The sequence below is a fragment of the Calonectris borealis genome, chromosome 2 (genome assembly GCF_964195595.1).
Source record: "Calonectris borealis chromosome 2, bCalBor7.hap1.2, whole genome shotgun sequence".
Lineage (NCBI taxonomy): Eukaryota > Metazoa > Chordata > Aves > Procellariiformes > Procellariidae > Calonectris > Calonectris borealis.
Genome location: NC_134313.1, coordinates 5,359,583 through 5,381,341, shown reverse-complemented (window position 1 = coordinate 5,381,341; position 21,759 = coordinate 5,359,583). Strand labels below are relative to the sequence as shown.

Genomic DNA, 21,759 nt, shown 5'->3' with positions numbered 1-21,759 from the left:
CCTGGGGAACACCGCTCGTGACCGGCCGCCAACTGGATTTAACTCCGTTGACCACAACTATCTGGGCTCAGCCGTCCAGCCAGTTTTTTACCCAGCGAAGAGTGTACCTGTCTAAGCCGTGAGCCGCCAGCTTCTCTAGGAGAATGCTGTGGGAGACAGTGTCAAAGGCTTTACTGAAGTCCAGGTAGACCACATCCACAGCCTTTCCCTCATCCACTAGGCAGGTCACCTGGTCACTGAAGGAGATCAGGTTGGTCAAGCAGGACCTGCCTTCCATGAACCCGTGCTGGCTGGGCCTGATCCCCTCGTTGTCCCGGACATGGCTTGTGAGCGCCCTCAAAACGAACCACTCCGTAATCTTCCCCGGCACCAAGGTCAGGTTGACCGGCCTGTAGTTCCCCGGATCCTCCTTCCGGCCCTTCTTGTAGATGGGCATCACACTGGCGAGCCTCCAGTTGTCTGGGACCTCCCCTGATAACCAGGACTGCTGGTAAATGATGGAGGGTGGCTTGGCAAGCTCCTCCGCCAGCTCCCTCCAGCCCCATAGACTTGTAAGCATCCAAGTGGCGTAGCTGGTTGTTAAGTGCTTCTTCTTGGATTAAGGGGGTTTATCCTGCTCGCCATCCCCGTCTTCCAGCTCAGGGGGCTGAGTAGCCTGAGTAAATGTACCTAACTTACTCTTCTTAATATGTGCAGCTCTGCCACATCATATGTTCTTTATGAAAACTGTCTGCATCTCCTCCAGCAAAATTCAAACCAATGCAGACACTATTAACAATCAGATGAAGATATCAAAAGCTTTGCAACTCTACGCAAAGCACACATGTCAAAATTAACACCAAAACAGTAGAAAAGTCATTAATGTAAAAATCTTAAAAAGAAATACAGTTCTGCCCTCCCACCCCCTTCCTCCAGTTTATCCTGTGATTGGTATAATTTTACAGAGTTAGGAAATAGAGAGGAAATTTTCAGATGTTCAGTGGTGGCAAACAGAATAAAAATGAAACCCCATCCTTACCTGGTCTGTGCCTGTTGCCTGCCTCAGCAGAAAGAGAACCTCCTTGTGCCCTGCGAGATCCAACTTTACCTCCAGTACCACCTGGATAATGATAGATGACTGATGCTGAGCATAACCCCTCGAGAGCAGCTGTAGAGTAAAGAAAAAAGCCAACACGTTAGTAGAGATACTTGCAAGAAGTGAAGTATCATGTAGTGAAGTCTATTTACACAAACATAAAGTATGCCTCAAATGGAGACCTAGGGACAAAGGTCATGGAAAAGCCTGAGATACTCAATGTCCTTTTTATCTCTGCTTTCACTGGTAAGTTTACTCTCAGACCTCCCAGGTCTCCAAGCCTACTAGCAGAATCTGCAGGAGTACACACTAGCCACAGTAGAGGAAGACAGACGTATGAAGCACTTAATCCAACTGGACGCAAATCCACAAAACCAGGCAAGATGCATCCATGGATGCCAAGAGAGCTAGCCAACGTGAGATCACTCTCTTATCACCTCCAACAGGTCATGCCAACTGGGGAAGGTTTCTAATGACTGGACAAAGGGAAACATCATACCCTTCTTCAAGAAGGAAGTACCAGGGGTCTACAGGCAGGTGAACGTCAGCTCCCTGGAAAGGCTATAAAGAAATCCTTCTGGAAGCCATTTCCAAGCACATGAAGGACAAGAAGGTGGCTCTGAACAGCACACATTGATTTACCAAGGATAAAGCAGTCCTTGGCAACCTCACTGCCTCTTATGATGAGATGATTAGCTCAGTGGACAAAGGAAGAGCAGTCGATGTTGTATATTTTGATTTTCAGAAAACCTTTGGACATGGTCTCCCGTAGCATGCTTATAGCCAAATTGATGAGATAAGATTTGGATAGCTGGCCTACTAAGTAGGTGGAAAACAGGCTGGACAGCCAGGCTCAAAGGATTGTGATCAGCAGTACAAACTTCAAATGGTTGCCCATTACCAGTGGTGTCCCTCAGGGATGAATACTGGGGACGATACTCTAATGTCTTCATTAACAGCCTGGATGATTGCATAGGGCACTCCCAGAAAATTCCTGGGTGATACCAACTTGGAGGGAACAGTAGGGCAGCCCTTCAGTGCAGAGACTTGGGGACCTCCAGAGGTCACTTCTAATCCAAATTATGAATCTGTAAGTATAATTTGGTAGTCCAACAGATGGGCCTTAAAATATTTCCATGCTCTGCACAAGGAGAAAAGTTCTCCTTTCCTGCTTGAAGAATCCTGAGCCATTTAACCTTTTGTAATGGAAGGTCAGAAGGTGTTAAGGTTTTCATAATATGTAACCTACAGAGCCATTAGGAAGCTAAATGGATTTCCAAGTAGAATGAGAAAGCTAAAAGCAGAACTGAAGACAGCGATTGTCCTGAAAGGGTTTGAAACCAAGAAGCAGAAATTGTGCTCAAAGATCAGTTGTACATCCAATAAATAAAAAAAAGCAGGAATGAAAAAAAGAAAAGGAAAGGATAAAGAAAAAGGCAGGAGAAAAAAAAGTGAAGCCTAGGACCTAATGTGAAAGGAAGTTATGCCAGTGGAAGTTAAACACTTGTGGCTTTGGTAGATGTAAAGGCAAAAATCTTTTCCTAACAGTCCATGGTAGAAACCCACAGGAAAGATTTTAAAAACACCTGTACAATCCACTGAAAAAAACCAAACACTTTCCAAAGAATCATTAAAAAGTCAGATGCAGAATTTTTTTTTAAGTACATGCTTTACTACAGTAACACATTTTATGTTGCAGGTTTTCTTAAACACATTTCTTTGTCATGTCTTATTAACTAATTTTTATTTCAACTTAATTCTTAGTCACACCTGATACTCAGATTTTGGTCACCAAAATAATTCCTATTTTGCACAATACAGAAGGACAGTTATAGCAGATAGTTTGATTTATTTGGTTTTAGCAACTAATTATTTGATTCACTATCACCACTTAATCCTACCTCCAAGCCACAGAAAGTCATTCACAGACCGCAGAAGTTCCACTGCCATGTGATAATGCACCAAGGAATCTTGTAACATGCCAGCTTGTAAACACAGGTCACCAACATGTTTCCGCATCCGGCCTTGACAACGCTTCTTATAGTGTCTGCAAAATAAAAGGTATAATTTACAGTTCTTTACAGAAAACGCTTATTTGAGGTAATAAACACCTACAGTCAATTTTCTTTCCTCCGTAATAGTAGATCAACATTAATTTACTCTCTTTCTCTGAGCAAGCATCCAGCATGAATTCTAACCAGCATAATATGCAAAAGTAAAAGAACCAACAATTTGAGGATATATTGAAAAAAAGCAATGCATCATGTAGTTTGGCTACATAGCATTTATGCAGATAGAGTCACCAAGTTAAAAGACTACACTTCAGAGCACTTTAATAGCCTTGTCACAAATGAAATAAAACAGAATCATAGAATCACCCAGGTTGGAAGGGACCTCGAAATATCATCTGGTCCAACCTTTCACGGGAAAGGGAGCCTAGATGAGATTATCTAACACCTTGTCCAGTCACATCTTGAAAACCTCTAAAGCAAGGTTCTTGTAGTCCTCAATGGGTATTTGGCTGCCTTTCCACAGCTGGTATGCTGCTTTGCTTTTAAGTACACCCAAAAGCTCATTGTTAAGCCAGGGTGGTCTCTTGTTCTGCTTTTTCCTTTCCCTCGGAAGGGAATGGACTGTTCTTGTGCTTCCAGAGGCTGTTCTTAAATAACTCCCAGGACTCTCAAGCTCCTTTGCTGTCCATGGATGCTTCCCATGGAATCCCTTGCATCTGGGCTCTGAGCATATTGAATTTGGCTCTTCTAAAAGCCAGGGTCTTTGTCCTGCTCCTGGTCTTCAGTGTGCTCAGCGGGGTCTTAAACTCCACAATGCTGTTGTCGCTGTATCCAAAACTGTATCCATTGGTAGTTATGTTGTGAAGCAAGTCTTCTTGGTTTGTGAGCAGTACATCTAGCACTGCACTGTTCCTAGTTGGCAAGTCCAGTATCTATAGTAGGAAGCAGTCCTCAATGCATTCCAGGAAACTGATGGACAACTTGTGTACCGCTGTGTTGCTTTCCCAACAAATGTCCATGTAATTGAAGTCACCCATGAGGAGGAGGTTCTGTTGGCCCAAGACTTCCTTAAGCAGCTGAAGTAAGGTTTCATCAGCCTTGTCATCCTGATTGGGAGGCTGGTAACAGATATCTGACATAAGATGTCCCTTGGTGATGATCCCTCTAATCTTGATCCAAAGGCATTCAACAGAATGGCCTCCATAGCTCAGCTCCATATATTCAAACTTCTTTTTCACATGAAGTGAACTCTATCCCCTCTTCTTCCCTTCCTATCTTTCTGAAAGAGCTTGCAGCCATCCACTGTGGTCTTACAGTAATGTGAGTTTTCCCACCACATTTCTGTGGCTCCTATGACATCATAACTCTCAGAATGGGCATGGAACTCCAGTTCCTCTTTCTTGTTGCCCAGACTACTTGTGTTGGTAGACATGCACTTGAGGTGGCTGAACTTAGGATTCTTGCCTTTGGAGAGGGTTGGGGAGCATTCCCATGAGTACATGCACTCATCCACCCTGTTGCTTATGAATATGCAGGTGTCACAGTTTTGGACACTACCACCCCAAGTTCATTAGTTTAAAGCACGATTCGTGAAGTCAACCAATCTGCTAGTGAAGATTCTCCTACCTCTTCTCAGTAGGTGGATCCTATCTCTCCCCAATAGGCTGTATTCATCGAAAATCTACCCATGATCACTGAAATCAAAACGCTGGTAACTAGACCAGCCACAAAGCCAGGTATTGATCTGCATGATGCATCAACTTCTGCGTACACCCCTATCTGTGACTGGCAAGACAGAGAAGAGGATCACTTGCGCACCTGTCCCCTTTACTTGCGCACGTGTCCCCTTTACTTGCGCCTCCAAGGCTCTGAAGGCCTGCTTGATCTTGCCCAGGTTTTGCTTTACCATGTCATTGGTGCCCACATGGAAAAGAAGTAGGGGACTGTAGTCTGTGCTTTTAACCAGCTGTGGCAGTTGTCTCCCTCTGACATCCCAGATCTTGGCTGCTGGCAAGCTGCAAACTTCCCTTGACCGTATACCCGCCTGGCAGATGGGTGCCTTGGTGCCTTTCAGCAGGGAGTCATCCACTACTAGCACCTGACGTGTCCTTTTGCAGCTTTTACTATGTGCTGCTGGAGTGCTTCTCCCTGTGAATCTTGCTCATGGGTTTTGTCCTCTGCCAAGGCTTTCTATCTGTTGCTGGCTGGTACATAAAAGGAAGGGGACTGAAGTGATACTCTGTTCCTATGGATTATCAGAGACCTTGGCACCTCCTTCTCCAAGGTACTGTCAGTTCGTTGTTGAAGCTCTTTGTCTGGTAGTCTCTGGAGGTCAGTGCCACGGAGCCCTAGTACTTCTTCCTGCTAAGACTCAAATAATACTCTATTTCTTGTTCATCCTCCCTAATACAGCATAACCTGCTAACTTCCTCCTGCAGCTCCTCCACCCACTGCCTGAATGTGCCACCAGAGCACACCTTGCACAAAGTGGAGCTTCCACCTTCCTCCACCCTGGAGGCAGAGGTGCAGTCTTTGCAGCCCTCCACCTGGACAGCAGCTGCTCTGATAGCAAGCTCTGTCTGGGTGGCTGCCTCCACTCATCCCAGGCTTGCCTGGCAAGGTAGCTGATTCCTGTCAGCTGCAGAGCACAGCCCTTGCTTGGTCTCTACCACCATGCTGCTGACAACCTCAAAGCACTGCCTAATAAACCTTTCTAATTCCCTGGAGACCTCAAACTGCTGGGTAGGCTTGCACAGCACCAGCTGGGGTGACTGTCGGGGCAGCAGGCTAAGCCAGGTAATCAGAGCCAGCAGCAGCCCGATCACTAGCAGAATACGCACCGCTTCCCGCGCAAACTGCTGCCACCGCTCCCCTCTGCCGTCCCACCCTCCGGGTGGCTGGCGCTCCCCGAGGGCCGGTTATACGCGGCTTCCCGCGCTTTGACCTGGCCGCGGGGACAGCCGGCACCGCCCAGCTCTCGCCCGCCGCTCTCCTCTGGTGACACCTGCCCTCTCCACACACAGCCCAAAGGCGTTGGCGGCCCAGAAACCCCCTCAGGCACCCGGCGGGGCCTCACAAGCCTCGCACTCCTCCCGGCACGCAGCAACTGCTGCTCCTACTGCTGCTGCCGCCAGCGTTAGCTTCCCACGGTTTGTAAAAAGTTGCTTATGTTTGTGAAGAAATACTATCTTTTTAGAAATGTCATGATCCTGAAATAGGTACGTTTTTCTTTTAAAGGGATGATTAGTTAAAGACCACTATCACTTCAGGTAAGAACTGACAGGGTTTCTCTTGCTACCCCTTTTTTTAACGTATTAAAATAAATGGTGAAGTTCTTTCCCTTCCAAACAAATTAATAGCCAAGGCGAATCAAGTCCTCCTGAAAGTATTAAACAGACTTCGGTACAACTGAAAAGGCAACTTGGGCACAAATCCATGCGATAAAGACACACTAACCTTACTATTTAATTTTTCTTAGTAAATTGCAGCTAAAGAAATGTAACAGATGCAGAGTAAGACACACTAGACTTTCAAAGCACCTCATGATTTAAGTCACAGTTCAGAACAATGCTGCTCTCCTGACCTCATCAGCAATTCTGTTCTCCCTCCTGCAGAAGTATTCCCTAGCACAAACGTCCTTGCTCTACCTTATAAAATTGTTTTCTTAGAGAAAAATTAAACATCAACTTAGGTATTTTATTCATTTCTCTGCACTACTCCAATAGTATATCCTTTTGTTCTAACAATGTCTTCGAAGTACATAAATATATAGAGGCATACAATTTCATTGTCAAAACTTCACACCAAGGAAAAAAATCTTTTTTCTTTGGATGGTTTCAACTAAAATAAAAGTTACCTGAGAATTAAATTTTAATTAAAAGAATTGCTGTAGATGTCATTCTTTATTGTATACATGAAGTATACATGGAGTAATCAAAGAATCTGGTTAAAAGGGGTGTCCAAAAATACAAAGAACCATCTCAGATTGACTGTCATAGTTCTACATTTTTAGCTTTTAGTAGACGTAGTGATACTTTTTCAATTAAACTAAGTCCAACAGAGTATCTTTAAAAAAATTACCTAGCATATTTGAACCTAACAACTTAAAAAAAAAAAAAAAAAAAAAAAAACCCAAAACAACAAAAAAAGAAAACCAACACCAGGATAACATCCATTCTCCAGATGCTGAACTCTTATACCCTAGAGCAAGACTTGAATATACGAGGAAATGCCACGATTATGGAATGAAATGGGGTTTGGGGTGGTGGGTTTTTTCCCAGCAAAGAACTTCCCAGAGGGCCCTAGAGATTAATTAAATTGTGACTGAAATAATCTCTCATAACACATCTGAACAGACTGTCTTCATGAAGTCTGTAATGTGGGCGAAAAAAAAGTAAAAGGGGGACAGAACATATGAAGTACAAGGGTAGGAATAACCATATTAATTTATTTCCTTTAGATTTTAAGGCAGAAAGGCTAGGAGAAATGGTAATAATAGAAACAATTACATGTTACTGGTTTGTTTGCTTTTGAGGTTTTTGGTTTGGTTTGGGTTTTTTACACTAAAGAGAAGCATCAAGTCCAAAGGATAACCACTGCGTTCAGCTGCCAAATAATGTCTTACTCCTTGTACTTGGTTCAAAAAAAGAATAGTTCATCAAGAAGATGAAAAGAAAGTAACTGATTTATATGGATGGAGGACAGAAGTTTAAAAAGAGAAGATATATGGAAGCACATACAATGTCCTTATAAAATTAAACAGCAAAGCAATCAGAACCAGTGTCATTGTTTACAAGAAAAACTGGAAATTATAAAAGGAGACAAGAAGCATGTCTCCTATTGCTCCTCTCCATCTAAAAAGTTACAAATAACTCCTTTATAAATGTTCCCACTTTTCAGATCTATCACATGATATTCACAATTGATGTGAAGATGACGACTTAAATGAAGCTAAATACAAGACTACTGTTGTTCCTTATCTTTCAGATATGTCAAGAAATTGCAATATTTCTTATCTTTTATTTTTCAACATGCATGTACTTTACAGACCTTCTTAAGAAAAAATGCAAGAAAATTCAAAGTGAAAACGAAAGCTGCTCTGGATAAACTACGGAAGGGCACCAAATCTTACCAAGATTTCAATCTGAGCTTTGGGTTATAGAGAAATACCTCTCAAAAAGTTACTTTGTAATCTTGAATCAGTATCGTATAGGAGAGTATAAATTGTTTACAAGTCAGGTTTTACTAATCTCTGTATTCCAGAATGAAATTAAGATTATAAGTGTTATATTGCTTTTAACTTTTTTTACACAGAATAAATAGTGGACTTGGAGAATCACTGTTTCCTTACACAGCTATAATTCCTTTCAAAGATGCTAACACTAAATTTCCTCTCTCTACACTTTCAAGTAATCTCTATGTTTATGGACAAATTACATTTCTTATTCTCTCAAAACTGTAGTTTTTAACTGTTTTTTCCAGATTTTCCAGATTGCATACGATTAAGTTCATGAGTCATAGAGCAAAAGGAAAAGAGATGGTGCCAGACTCCTAAATCAGAACCTAATATCGGAATGGTTTCAATCATACTGCCTCACCAACAGCTTTTCCTAAGCAATACCTAATTTTGCTGCAGATTATGCATATGTCAATATATGCAAACTTTGAAGGCATTTATTCACTTAGACATCAATAAACATTGTTCATACAAAACACTTCTCTTTTAGAAACTCTCTTTATTTATAAACAAAAAGATAATTTATTCCTGGTGATGAAGAAATTTACTATTAATTATTCAAAGACTGAATTCATCCCACCTACTTTTAAGCTCTTAAATGTGGTGCCACGACAGGATCTATCTCCTACAGTCCCTACAAGCCTTGACCATCCTCCTGGAAAACATTTTTTCACTAATTATAAAGTAAGTTTGCACCATACAAATGTATAAACTGTGTCTTAATTTAGCACTCACAATTAAGTACAATTAATTCAGGCTTCCCCCCCTCCCCAAATTACTGCAACTATGTCCACAAAGACAAAAGGCAAAGATTTCATTGAAACGAAACCCACTCTCCACAATATCTACAGTATCAGGTAATGTCCTGGTTCCAGCTGGGACAGGGTTAACTTTCTTCCCAGTAGCTTGGGGAGTGTGCTGTGTTTTGGGTTCGGTGTGAAAGGAGCGTTGATGGCCCATTGATGCTTTGGCTGTTGCTGGGTGATGCTTGCACCGGGAGGGGGGAGCACAGCCGGGGTGGTGGACCCAGCTGGCCAATGGGGTATTCTGTACCATGTGACATCATGCTCAGTATAAAAACCGGGGGGGGGGGGGGGGGGGGGGGGGACGGGGACGGACTTCCCCCCCGTTTGTGACACGCGGTCGGCGGTCGGTGAGCAGTTGTGTTGTGCATTGCCTGCTTTGTGTATTCTGTTATTGTTGTTGTTCTCATTGTTATTATTACTGTTCTACTTAGTTTTATTTCAATTATTAAACTGTTTTTATCTCAACCCGGGAGCTTTCCTACTTGTGCCCTCCCGATTCTCTCCCCCATCCCACCGGGGGGGGGGTGATCGAGCGGCTGCGTGGAGTTTATTTTTTGCTGGCTGGGGTTAAACCACGACAGGTAATTAAAAGCATGTCTAAATGATTGCTGGTTTCTTCAATGCATACTGGGCTGCAAATTTAATGGAAAAAAAATCATACATGCATATATATATCAGCATAAAATTACGATCATTCAATTTAATACCTAGCTAGTTTTGCCTCACAGCTTTACCTGAAGAATCTGGCCACAAAGCCGAAAGCGAGAAGCTTATAGATATCTTCTTTCTAATTTATTTTTTATTAAAACACGGTTTAATTATTTTGGCTCTCTACTGCTTAATCCTAATCTATTTGATGACAAGAAGTCCACATAAGTTAACTGCTACTTTTTCTAGGATAAAATGACAACGTTTTTCTAGGTCAGCTCCTTCTAATACCCTACTGCTAAGAGCTGTTTCTATTTATTTTTCCTCTAGAAGATCATTTAAGACATTAAGTTTCAAAGACACACCCAAATCTCACACAAAGACATACCACAAACCCCTTTCGGAGTGTGATGCACTCAGAAATATCCTCAGGGAAGGCAATACCACATAATGCAGGACCACACGTGGAATACTCCATAGCGTCAGTCATCCAAACTCCTTTTCAGAAGGTTCTCTCCTCAACAAATGTACACGTACAGTTGACTACAAAACTAGTTTAAAATCTTATTCTCTAAAGTTAATTGTGTTAATTTGGTACCTGACACACTCTTTATGTTCCCTTCAGAATAATAACCACAATCATTACCATCAGTGACCACTACTACTACTTTAAACTGGAGGAACCAATTGGTTCCAGGAACCAAAAAGCGCTGCTCAACCCCATTTCCATTTCTACTTAATTTGCTATATAGGACACATGCTTTACCCCTTCATCCCCAACTCTTTTCTAGGATCCCAGGATAATTTTATGGAACATTCAGAGCAACAATATTATATTTCAAGACAGAATTTATTTGCACTACAAACCATCCAGCAACAGGTTTGAAGGAATTTCTGGATCCTCAAAATTTCAAAGTGGCTAAATTTAAAAACAAGAAACATGCAAAATGAATTTGCAAAAGTATTCATGCAAAATGCTTCAACAAAAATTTCCATCAAATTCCGCTATTTCCAATTAGCATGCAGAACTATAGATATCACCAATCATAACATTATCCAGACTTAAAAGACACAGCTAGGGCATTTGATCGACTGCCAGAACTGTTGAATTTGGAAACCAAACACAGGCAGCAACAGCTTCATGGCTTTGGAGTTTAAAAAATAAAGCAAATTCCAGAGGCCAGCAGCCGCCTAAGCAAATTATGTGTGTCCTACAAAAAAAATCAGCATTGCTACCAAATATAATTGCCAAATGTGCCAAAAAGGGTCAACCACAGTAGTGAGGCTCCAGGCAACGATTATTTTTGTGTGTACTGAAAAATAAATATAAAAAGCAACACTAAAATATGCAATGAAGGCGGAGTGGAAAGGCAGTACATGGAAGAAAGCTAACTATTTTTAAATATATGCAATCACAGCCTACCTTTTTAGACCCAACAACAAACTCACAGGGCAGTATGAGAGAAGAAGGAAAAAAAAAAAGGAACAAAACAAAAATTAGAAAGACAGACAACAGAAAGAAAATTAAGAGCCACATACACATACTGAGATATCATAAACCTTTGATAGATCAGTGAACAAATCCTATCTATGATACTGTGTAGAGAAAGACACATCTATAAATAGAGCCTTACTTTCTCATCACTCAATAGTATTAAATGGATGCCTTACCAGTATTAAAAAAGAAAGAACCTAAGACACAGACTGATGTGAACAACATTAAAATGAGCTTATCCAAGTAGATTTATAATCATACATGAGTATGTTTATTTTTTAAGCTGAAAACAGAAATGAAATAGAAAAATTAAACAAATGGGATTTCTGGTATTTCTGGCAAGTATGTTTCCTAGTTTCAAGTTTGTAGGACCTTTGTATCATCATGAGAACATGCATTTCCATTCTTTTCAATGAGTCTCCCGGCCTCTACAAGTAACTATCAAGTGCAACTGATTTCAGAAACTTTTTCAATTATCCTCAGCAGCCCTGTGACCACATAAATATTTTACCTAATTTACAGATGAAGAAACAGAAGGAAAAATTTACAGATTTGCCAAGATCACCTATTGGCTGAGTGCTCTAGGAATTAAACTAAGGTCAGACTCCCAGTCCTACAACTTCTATTTAACAGGACAATCTTTCTTCAAAACTTGTTAAAACTTAATCCACTATTTTTCATACATAAAGTTTTCTACCAGTCAAAAAAATTCTTCTAAACAAATAATATAATGGGTTTGTGTATATTATCATCTCAGTACGAGTTCTGGGAATGTTGTCTCTTCTGCTCATTACACAAGTGTCCTGGTTTCGGCTGGGATAGAGTTAAATTTCTTCCTAGTGCTGTGTTTTGGATTTAGTATGAGAAGAATGTTGATAACACACTGATGGTTTTAGTTGTTGCTAAGTACCCTGGCTGGCAGGGCTAGTCAAGAAGATTCAGCTTCCATGCTCTGGAAGAGGCTGGGAGGGAGCATAGCCGGGACAGCTGGCCCGGCTGGCCAACGGGGTATTCCATACCATGTGACATCATGCTCAGTATATGCATGGTAGGTGTGATCCAGGAAGTAGCGATCACTACTTGGTTATCGGTCAGCACGGGTGGTGAGCAATTGCATTGTGCATCACCCATTTTGTATATTCTATTATTATCATTATTATTTTCCCTTTTCTGTTCTATTAAACTGTCTTTATCTCAACCCATGAGTTTTTCCTCATCCTTCCAATTCTCTCCCTGTCCCGCTGGGGGTAGGGGGGAGTGAGTGAGCAGCTGCATGGTGTTTGGCTGCCTGCCGGGTTAAACCACAACAATAAACAACTTGCAAAAGACAAAGATCAGCTCCACTTTTTCTGAGAATTATCTTATTTGAAATGCAGCATAATAATCCATCTTCCTAATTTATGAACTCTGCATCTTAAAAGAAGCCAATCATATTGCAATTATTATGCAACCAAATTAATACTAGTCTTACTGGGTGAGAGAGAAGATCAGTTCTATGTATCTAGTCCTGGTCATAACGTAAGTATTACCTTAATATTTTACAATAAATTGCTTGGAGAAAAGTCTCTTTCAAGATACAAAAAAAGTTCAGTAGTTTTAATTAGTCTTCAAATCACGTGATCGGAATTACTATGTCCCATGTAACTTCTTAACGTATTTTCACTCAATGTATCAACCCAGTTCATTAGCTCAAGGTTACAGCTGCACTCTACATCTAATGAGACCTTTGCTACACAGTGAAATTTAACTTCAATTTTAGAAGTTACAGGAAAAGATATGCTTATTTAGCCTAAGTAGACATCTGCAACTACAGCAGCAAAAACATATATTCTCTGTTATAAACACAGAGAGTGTGCTTTCTCTTCCATCTATTTAATATAGAATATTCGTTGCACACTGACTAGGAGGTCAGGATACATTATATACAAAAAAAATTTTAAAAAAAGGACAGAGGGTATATAAAAAAGAGCAAGGGGACATATCTTTTAACCCTTTAGAAATTTCTACCTATTCTAGAAAAAGCTGTTTTATTTGCCTCAATATCTCAATAATGTCATAATTTTTTAAATTTCATTCTTTAAACTTATTATGCCAACAGACTCAAAACCAACAAAGTAGCAAAAGTTACTCTACCAGAAGTTCTCATATGCACTCTGTGCATTCAGACAACCCTTAGCCCTCCCTGAACAGAATTATACAACATTGCATCTTGCAAAAACAGAAACTGGACTCAGTTGAAGAAGGTCCTTTATAGCCCTGTATGTCCCTGTTATAACTTAATGCAATGTTTTCCCCTTAATTAGGAAATTTGTCACTGCAAAAGAGAACATGCTACAATAAAAACCTTTTATTGCAACCAAAGTAATAAAACACGCTATACTACCATTTCATATCTAAAGACTTAAGTTTGAAAGTGTAGGTTAATTTAATAAACTGATCTTAGTTCAATCACATTTCACGGTCCTGAATTTCTGCTATGTAGAACACAGAAGCAAAAATGTGTAATGCTACATGAAGGAGCAGCTGAGGGAAGTGGGGTTGTTTAGCCTGGAGGAGGCTGAGGGGAGACCTCATCGCGCTCTACAACTACCTGAAAGGAGGTTGTAGCAAGGTGGGTGTTGGTCTCTTCTCCCAAGTAACTTGCGATAGGACAAGAGGAAATGGCCTCAAGTTGCACCAAGGGAGGTTTAGATTGGACATTAGGAGAAATTTCTTTACTGAAAGAGTGATCAGGCCTTGGAACAGGCTGCCCAGGGAAGTGGTGGAGTCACCATCCCTGGAAGTATTTAAAAGACGTGTAGATGAGGCCCTTAGGGACATGGTTTAGTGGACATGGTGTGTTGGGTTGACGGTTGGACACGATGATCTTAGAGGTCTTTTCCAACCTGTATGATTCTATGATTCTATGAAAGGTGCCTGTGCAGAGAAGCCCAGGTACACTATGCGCATGTATTTCTAACTCAAGGACAATTCCTTTTCTGATGTTTATTTGGGATTACATTAATTTCTCCCTTCTGTTACAAAGCTCAAAAATATTAAAAAAAAAGTCCAGGCATTCAGAGTATTTCCTTACTCAGCCACACAAAATACTAAACTGAATATAAAGGTCTTTTAATTCAGCTTGCTTATGCTATTCATATATAAATCGTAAGTTTTAAAACAATCAGAAGTACTAACTCCACAGCAAAATAAAGCTGAAAAACTTTCTTACTATTGAACTGAAAGAGGAAAGATTAGAATATTTAAGACCTTTTCTTTGAGCAGTTAAGTGCAGCAAACTTTGAAAGTATATCCATTGATCTAGTCTTACTGAAAAAGTATTTGGTATTCAAACCACCCAGCAAGGTTGTACGCATATCTGAACTAGTGATTAACTCAGTATAAACCCGTATGTTTATGAACCAGGGTCATACACCTTCCATTTTGCAAGGAATTCAAGCATCACACTAAATCTGTTTCAACTCTTCAGTACAACAGCATAAAATATCTTCTTGTATACGTGTGGACAAACATACTACCTGTTATTTGAGCTCCCCACCACTTCAGAACTTCGCAGGAAATATTTAGCCACTAGCTACAACACAGCCACTGCTCATAAATAAGTAATTTATGTAAGGAACTGACTTCCAAAGTACAATTTGGAAGCATGCTATTTAGAAGACAAAATTGAACAGCATAATTAATTCTGATTTTGAGATTCTTGGCCAAAACCTGTAGTTTTCTTAGCTAACTGGAACAGGAAATCTTGGTGATTACATTCAACTAAAAGTCATCCAAACTACGTAATTAAAGCTGAGATTCTAAAAGGGCTCATCTAGTCTACAAAACTTTATCGCCCATGCAGAGTACAAAAAATAACATAGTAATTTATACCACTAATGAAAATTGAATAGTATGGGGATTAACCACAACACTGGAAGAGTACCTCGAATAGGGAACAACATTGGATAAGCAAGCTCTGTTCACCAGCAAAGATGACCAGGAACAGGGGAGAAAGGTACTGTTGGTCCTTCAAGCAACGAGAGATAATTTAATGGAGGGCTTCAAACGGATTAGAAACTTAGAATACTTTCTTCCAGTCTATCACATTCTTATACAGAGATTCTAAGGCTAGAACTAATTATGCAGGCAGAGCTGATTAACATGATCAGAAGGCTTCACAAACCTTCCTCGACAGCTCTGGACAACCCATCCTGGATATCTCTGAGCTTTTACACACAATAACCACTGCTGGCATCCCTAGTAGTACAAGACTGATGTGAAAGATACTATTCCTATGCATACTATGTATTTTGATAGGGCTTCCACATCTCTGTCTTTTCCAAGACAAAAGGAAGACGGTTGCTTGTGATCTTTGGATTTGACTGTGAACGGTGGAGTCAAACATGTTTTGCACCTACTGGTAGCTAGCAAGCCAGAATTACTAATCCCTAATACGAGAACTATGTAACACTCAAATCTGAAAGTAGAGCATGCAAATGATTAGGAAGAAAAGATGTGATGTGGAAAAAAAAAAACACACCACCAAAACGAAACTATAACATACACAAAACCAAAGAGAACAGTTGCGAGAAGAACGGTAGCAAAACAAGACTGGCCAAGAATATCAAATAATTAAATAAAAATGAAAGACAGGGAAAGACGCTGAACTTGGTCACCAAAATAAATGGTCACTGTTTCATAGGATGAAAAAGTAGACAGAGGCTTAGGGAAAAAAAACTACAGTAAGTAGGATTAGTCAAATACTACTCAACATAAAACAAAATTATTTTTCATTGATGTTAATTGAATTTCTTTATTAATACTGTATGTCTATAAACAATTTGATGCTTTCCAGCAAAAGTCCCTTTATAGCACAATCTGTCAAACCTCTCCTGTGACTTCTTCCTATTTGATTAGCCTCATAAAATTAAGTGTGTGTGTATATATATATAAAAACTCAAAACATCAAATATAGTCAGACTACAAATTAAATTCTCTTAAATTAGAGCAGACATACACAATAAGACAGGGGCACCACCTTTGTTGTAACAAAGTACGATTTGTCCTTTCTAATAGGCTTATTCTAAAGGCAAGCAATTGCCACATATGTTTTTCAAGACCTGCGAGCTGACAAAAATAGCTGCTTACCTACTATCTGTGTCCAGACCTACAAAATCCTTCTTCTCAAAAGGAACACAAAGGAGCGGGATCTTGTCTCCAGACTTGTCAGTGGCTCTGTCAAGCCGCTTAGATTCCAATACTATGAAGAGGGATTCGATAAAATCTTCTATTCTCTTCTCCACAGTTTCGCATTCATCATAACTGGGATAAAACGCCACATCTGTGCGGGGCTGCTCCGCAATCTCTCCTTGAAGCCCAAAGACAAACAACCGGGAATCATAGAGAGTAGAACCATACATTTCCTTCTGAAGATGGAATTTTTCAAAAGTCTGAGGCCAGTCCTTTGCAGAAGAACAGTCCGTAATAGTTATCAGTCCCACAACTTTTCGGTGTGTCTGAAAATCCCCCCATTCATTGTTCTCTGGGGGATAATGGTGCCTATAACGGATATACAACACACGCTGAGAGTCGCGCACGTTAACTTGACTCACTGCTGAAATTCGCTTGTAGATCCTGAAAAAGCTCTCTTCAGGTACAATGCCAATCGGCTGAACCACAACCAGAAGAGTCTGATGATCCTCAGCACACTGCATGTAGTCAGGAACGCTCATTTTGCATCAACTGCAGGCTAGTAAAAGAAAAACGTATATTATTTTTTAATATTCAGAAATACGCATCATTGCTGAATCAAACCAGAACTTTGATGCTAAACAGTTCTGCATCCTGTATATATGTGCTACAATACTAATACTTACTTTCATCATTTTATTAAATCTTCAATCATGTAACCTACTGACAAAGTTACACAGTGCACAAGGAGTGTTCTTAAGTCACATATCAGTATGGCCACAAACAAAAATTTGTAAATTAGTTTTTTTCCAACCAAATCAGTTTCCCACTCACTGTGCAGCTACACAAGCCAACCTAACACATGGGGCAACAGAGAGTCTCTCCGCACCATAGCCACAGATTAAATGCTTACTAAAGCACCACCTCAGAAGAGACGTTCGAGACTCAGGTTCTCCAGTCTGTCTCCACAACACGTCTTGGGGAAATATGGAAAATTGTGTGAGGTGGGATGTAAGCCGACACCAAATCGGAATGACCAAACTTCACACAGCTGTCAGTGCTTGCACATGGCCAGGCAGAGGAAAATCAGGTCCAGAACACTTATTTTTGAGAAAAAGTGAAGTCATTATTTTCTCAAAACACATTCGGGTTCATCAGAAGGACCAAGCAATGTTTTCTGCTTTTATATTTAAATATTTAGAATTCCTTCCCCCCTGAGCTATCTAAAATTGATTACTGTACTGCAGCTGTGTCTTAAATGAAGATGCACATAGCTAAGCCCTCGCACGTCCTCGAGATCTCCCAGACCACGCAGATCCCTTGGGGGATTTCAGCTCCAAAGCACCCTCTAAAACGTACATACCACCAAAAAAAAAACCCCAAAACGAAACAAAAAAACAACAAAAAAACACCCCCACCCCCCCCAAAAAAAAAACCCACAGCACGGCTTTACACTGACACTACTTGGTTTTACCAAATGGAACGAAGAAAAAGAGTTTTGAGCCCGGCAGCACAGGTGGCAGAAAAGCAGCTGTTAGATGGGGAGGGGCTCCTCACAACTACTGGCAGCGCGAAGACCCGCTAAAGTAAATCCCCTCTCCCGTCCCCCCACCCTGCTCCCCAACGTCAGCCAGAAGCGCAGCCCCGCTGACAGCGGCGCAGGCAGCAGAGCACCGCCCTGCACCCGCTGCCCGTCCCGCCGCTTCCGACTCAGCAGGAGGCCGCGTCCCGTCACAGCGGGCGGGCGGGCAGGAAGGGATTGTGTGAGGGCTTCGCCCGGCGCGGCCGGTCTGCCCGGGCAACCGCCGCCCCTGCCGCTCCGCTTCCCCCGTTTCCCTCTCTCCGGGCAGATCCCCACGTTGGGCGCGGCGAAGTTTAGGAAGGGAAAAGAAATAAATGTTAAAACAAGAGATGAGCCCAAAGAGGCGCGGCGGCAGGCACACACGCCCCGCCGCCCTCTAAGGAAGGGAGGGAGGGAGGGAGGGAGGGAGCTGAAGTGCAGCGTGAGGAGCGCGGAGGCCCGGGGGAGCGCGGGGGGCGCTGAGTCTCCCAGGAAGGGTGGGGGGAGCGACCGCCTCAGGGCCGGCGCGGGCTCTTGGGTGGGTAACGCGGGGGGTGGGGGGGGCGGAGGGGCACTCACAGCCGGGACAGGAACCGCCCCCGCCTCCTCCTGCTGCCGGACGCGCGGGGCGGGCAGGGGCGGGGCGCGGCGGAACTGACGGCAATGGGCGCTCGCAGCCACGCCCCGCCGAGGGAGGGCGGTGCATGCGCAAAGAGAGGTGGGGAGTGTTGGCGGGTTCGCTGTGTGGGTCAGTGGTGGTGGTGTTCGCCGGTCTGCTGCTCGGGGTGCCTCTCCCGGCGTTTCTCCAAGGACTCCGCTTGTGTCTGCAAACACAAGACATTCCTCGAAGAGGAATTAATTGAAAGGAATGAGCATCAACTGGCAGGTGAATCCCAGCTGCTAATATCTCTCCCTGCTGTGTAACTGAAAACTTCAGGGGCTCTAACGCTTAGTAGTGGCCAAAAGTGAGTCTTCCTAGCCTTTCCAAATTCTGAAATCGGTCTTCGGTTTCTTGTAGCTTAAAGGGCAAAAATCCTGAAGATTCTGGGAAGCACAAGCCATGTATGAGAGTACGGGTGCTTTTGTAGTGGAGAATATGGGAACCTTATGAAGTTCAATGAGGCCGAGTGCAAGGTCCTGCACCTGAGTCAGGGCAATCCCCAACATCAATAGAAGCTAGGCAATAAGTGGATTGAGAACAGCCCCGCAGAGAAGAGCTTGGAGATGCTGATGGATAAAAGACTGGACATGAGCCAGCAATATGCGCTCGCAGCCAAGAAAGGCAATTATATCCTGGACTGCATCCAAAGAAGTGTGGCCAGCAGGCCGAGGGAGGTGATATTGCCCCTCTACTCTGCTCTTGTGGGACTCCACCTGGAGTACTGCGTCCAGCTCTGGGATCCCCAGCACAAGAAAGATATGGACCTGTTAGAGCTGGCCCAAAGGAGGGCCATGAAAATGGTCAGACAGATGGAACACCTCTGCTATGAGGAAAGGCTGAGAGAGTTGGGGTTGTTCAGCCTTGGAGAAAAGGCTCCAGGGAGACCTTATTGCGGCCTTTCAATACTTAAAGGGGGCTTATAGGAAAGACGGAGAGACACTTTTTACCAAGGCCTTGAGTGATAGGACAAGGGGCAACGGTTTTAAACTGAAAGACGGTAGGTTTAGATCGGACATAAAGAAGAAATGTGGTGAGACACTGGAACAGGTTACTCAGAGAAGTTGTGGATGCCCCATCCCTGGAAGTATTCAAGATCAGGTTGGATGGGGCTGTGAGCAACCTGATCTACTGGAAGATGTCCCTGCCCGTGGTAGGGGGGTTAGACTAGCTGATCTTTAAAGGTCCCTTCCAACCCAAACCATTCCATGATTCTATGACATCCTACTTACAGCAGCAGTTCTCAGTGAGAATGACATCTCATATCTCAGTATTTGCCAAATACTTTTGAAATCGCTCTTGAAATCAGGCAGTATTTAAGTGAAAAATAAACAACGTTTTATTCCACTAAACTATAAACTTAGGAAACCAGTTCTTAGGTTTGGTGAAGAAAACAAAGCATTGGCACACCTCATTACAGCAGCTCTCTAACTCAGATTCTCAGAGTATCCTCTGCTTTTCACTCGGGCAAGAGTTGACAGGACATACCTGCAATTTTTGAGTTCTGGGCCCCAAATAACATTCTTCCAACATTGTTTTCCAAACAGCAACATCTTGAGTGGTGCCAAGCCTCTCCATATTTGCCTCCCTTCCCATTTGAGATCTCACTACAGATGACTGCACTCTTAGGGATTTTCTATAACCCAAAATCTTGATCATCAATTGAACTATGATATTAAATTATGAGACTTCTATTCATGAAACAGTCTGATAAAGCATTCGCTGTCGACAGCGGGAAATTCTTCATGCAGGCAGCCCAAAGAACATAGCCATCTCATTTATCAACAGACAGCTCATAAGTGGTGCAAATGTATCCCTTCCCAAAAAAAATTGGGGAAAATGAGTTACATTACCTCTGAGTTTAGAAAGTGTAAAGTCTTTAAATTTTCTAAAACATAAATTTTAGAAGTAGTTATACAAACATTTTTGGGATATTAAAAAATACAGTTACCAGCTTTAGATAGAGACTGTCATTTACTTACATTATTGGCAATGTGGCTCCCTCAAAGGTCACTATTAGGGAGACCTTGTTACAAGTGTATTGGTGGGGAAAGATTACAGAGCCTGTGAAGGGTCATTTGGGACACAAGCCTACCTCCAAGACACAAATATTAAATGTAAATGTAGGCAAATGAATGGTCTTAGCCCATTTTAGGAAAATAATTACTTTAATAACATGGTAAACATATATTTCTCAATGACAGGTCAGAAACCTCAGCAAAAAAAATGGAGAGACGCCATTTTAAAGAGAGACACCTGAGAGCTAGGTGTCTTTCTTTAAAATGCACATCATTTATTAGCTTTAGAGATGCATGTGAAACCACAAAAGACATACTGCAAACTTAATTCTTTGCACATTGCTGATGTGCCAGCTATGGGGAGAGTTGGAAATCAACATTCAGCAACCAGATTCTTCTTCTATAATTTAACTTTTTTTCTATATATACACACACATACATATATATGCTTTTATATATATATAAAACCCTGTTTACAAAACATTGGGAATAATCGCCTCTGACAACCTCTTCCTCATTCCAGTAGGTTTTTTTATATTCCACAGTAATGCAGGAGAGCAGACATATGTTCCTGGTTGCCACCAACTATTCCAACATGCTATTTCTCCCCATAGAAGAGATCTACCTGCTGCCACTCCACTTTCCATGAAGGTGGTTGGCCCAAGTATTTTATGCATTTATCAAGACAGAGCATCAAGCAAACCATCTTTCTGTTGTCTGAATGTCAAGAGAAAGGAAAGTTGTATGATCTGTTCTTGCAAGCCTTCCCCTGCCACCTTTGCTCTTCAGCCAAAACAAGGGAAGTGAAAACTGCTCTCAGCCTCAGTTTGCAAAACCTCTAGCATGGGAGCATTCTCAGCCTCTGTCTCTATTTTTCCAGTGCAGATGCTTGTTGGACTAAAAGGGGGCATGTCATGACTTAAAGTAGTGGCACTCCAACAAAATAACTTCAACAGCATTCACAGGTTTTGAAGATTTTGGATGAGCAATTGCATTTAGATAGAATCATAGAATCATTTAGGTTGGAAAAGACCTTTAAGATCGAGTCCAACTGTAAACCTAACACTACCATGTCCAC

At 41.9% G+C, this 21,759-nt stretch overlaps 1 protein-coding gene across 17 annotated transcripts in view; it reads right to left on the bottom strand.

Annotated features, from left to right (window-relative positions):
* Window positions 1-18,660, bottom strand: part of TRAPPC9 (trafficking protein particle complex subunit 9) — a 542,043-nt gene extending 523,383 nt beyond the window's left edge. For 9 of the 17 annotated variants that reach the window (XM_075141098.1, XM_075141106.1, XM_075141108.1 and 6 more), the window contains exons 1-4: window positions 18,585-18,660; window positions 16,403-17,003; window positions 2,977-3,122; window positions 1,019-1,147 (exon numbers count right to left, since the gene is read on the bottom strand). In XM_075141098.1, coding sequence (XP_074997199.1) covers window positions 1,019-1,147; window positions 2,977-3,122; window positions 16,403-16,986 — 859 coding nt within the window. In that variant the 5' untranslated portion in view covers window positions 16,987-17,003; window positions 18,585-18,660. The other 8 variants (XM_075141101.1, XM_075141105.1, XM_075141099.1 and 5 more) reach the window with 8 other exon arrangements.
* Between the last annotated feature and the right edge of the window lie 3,099 nt (window positions 18,661-21,759).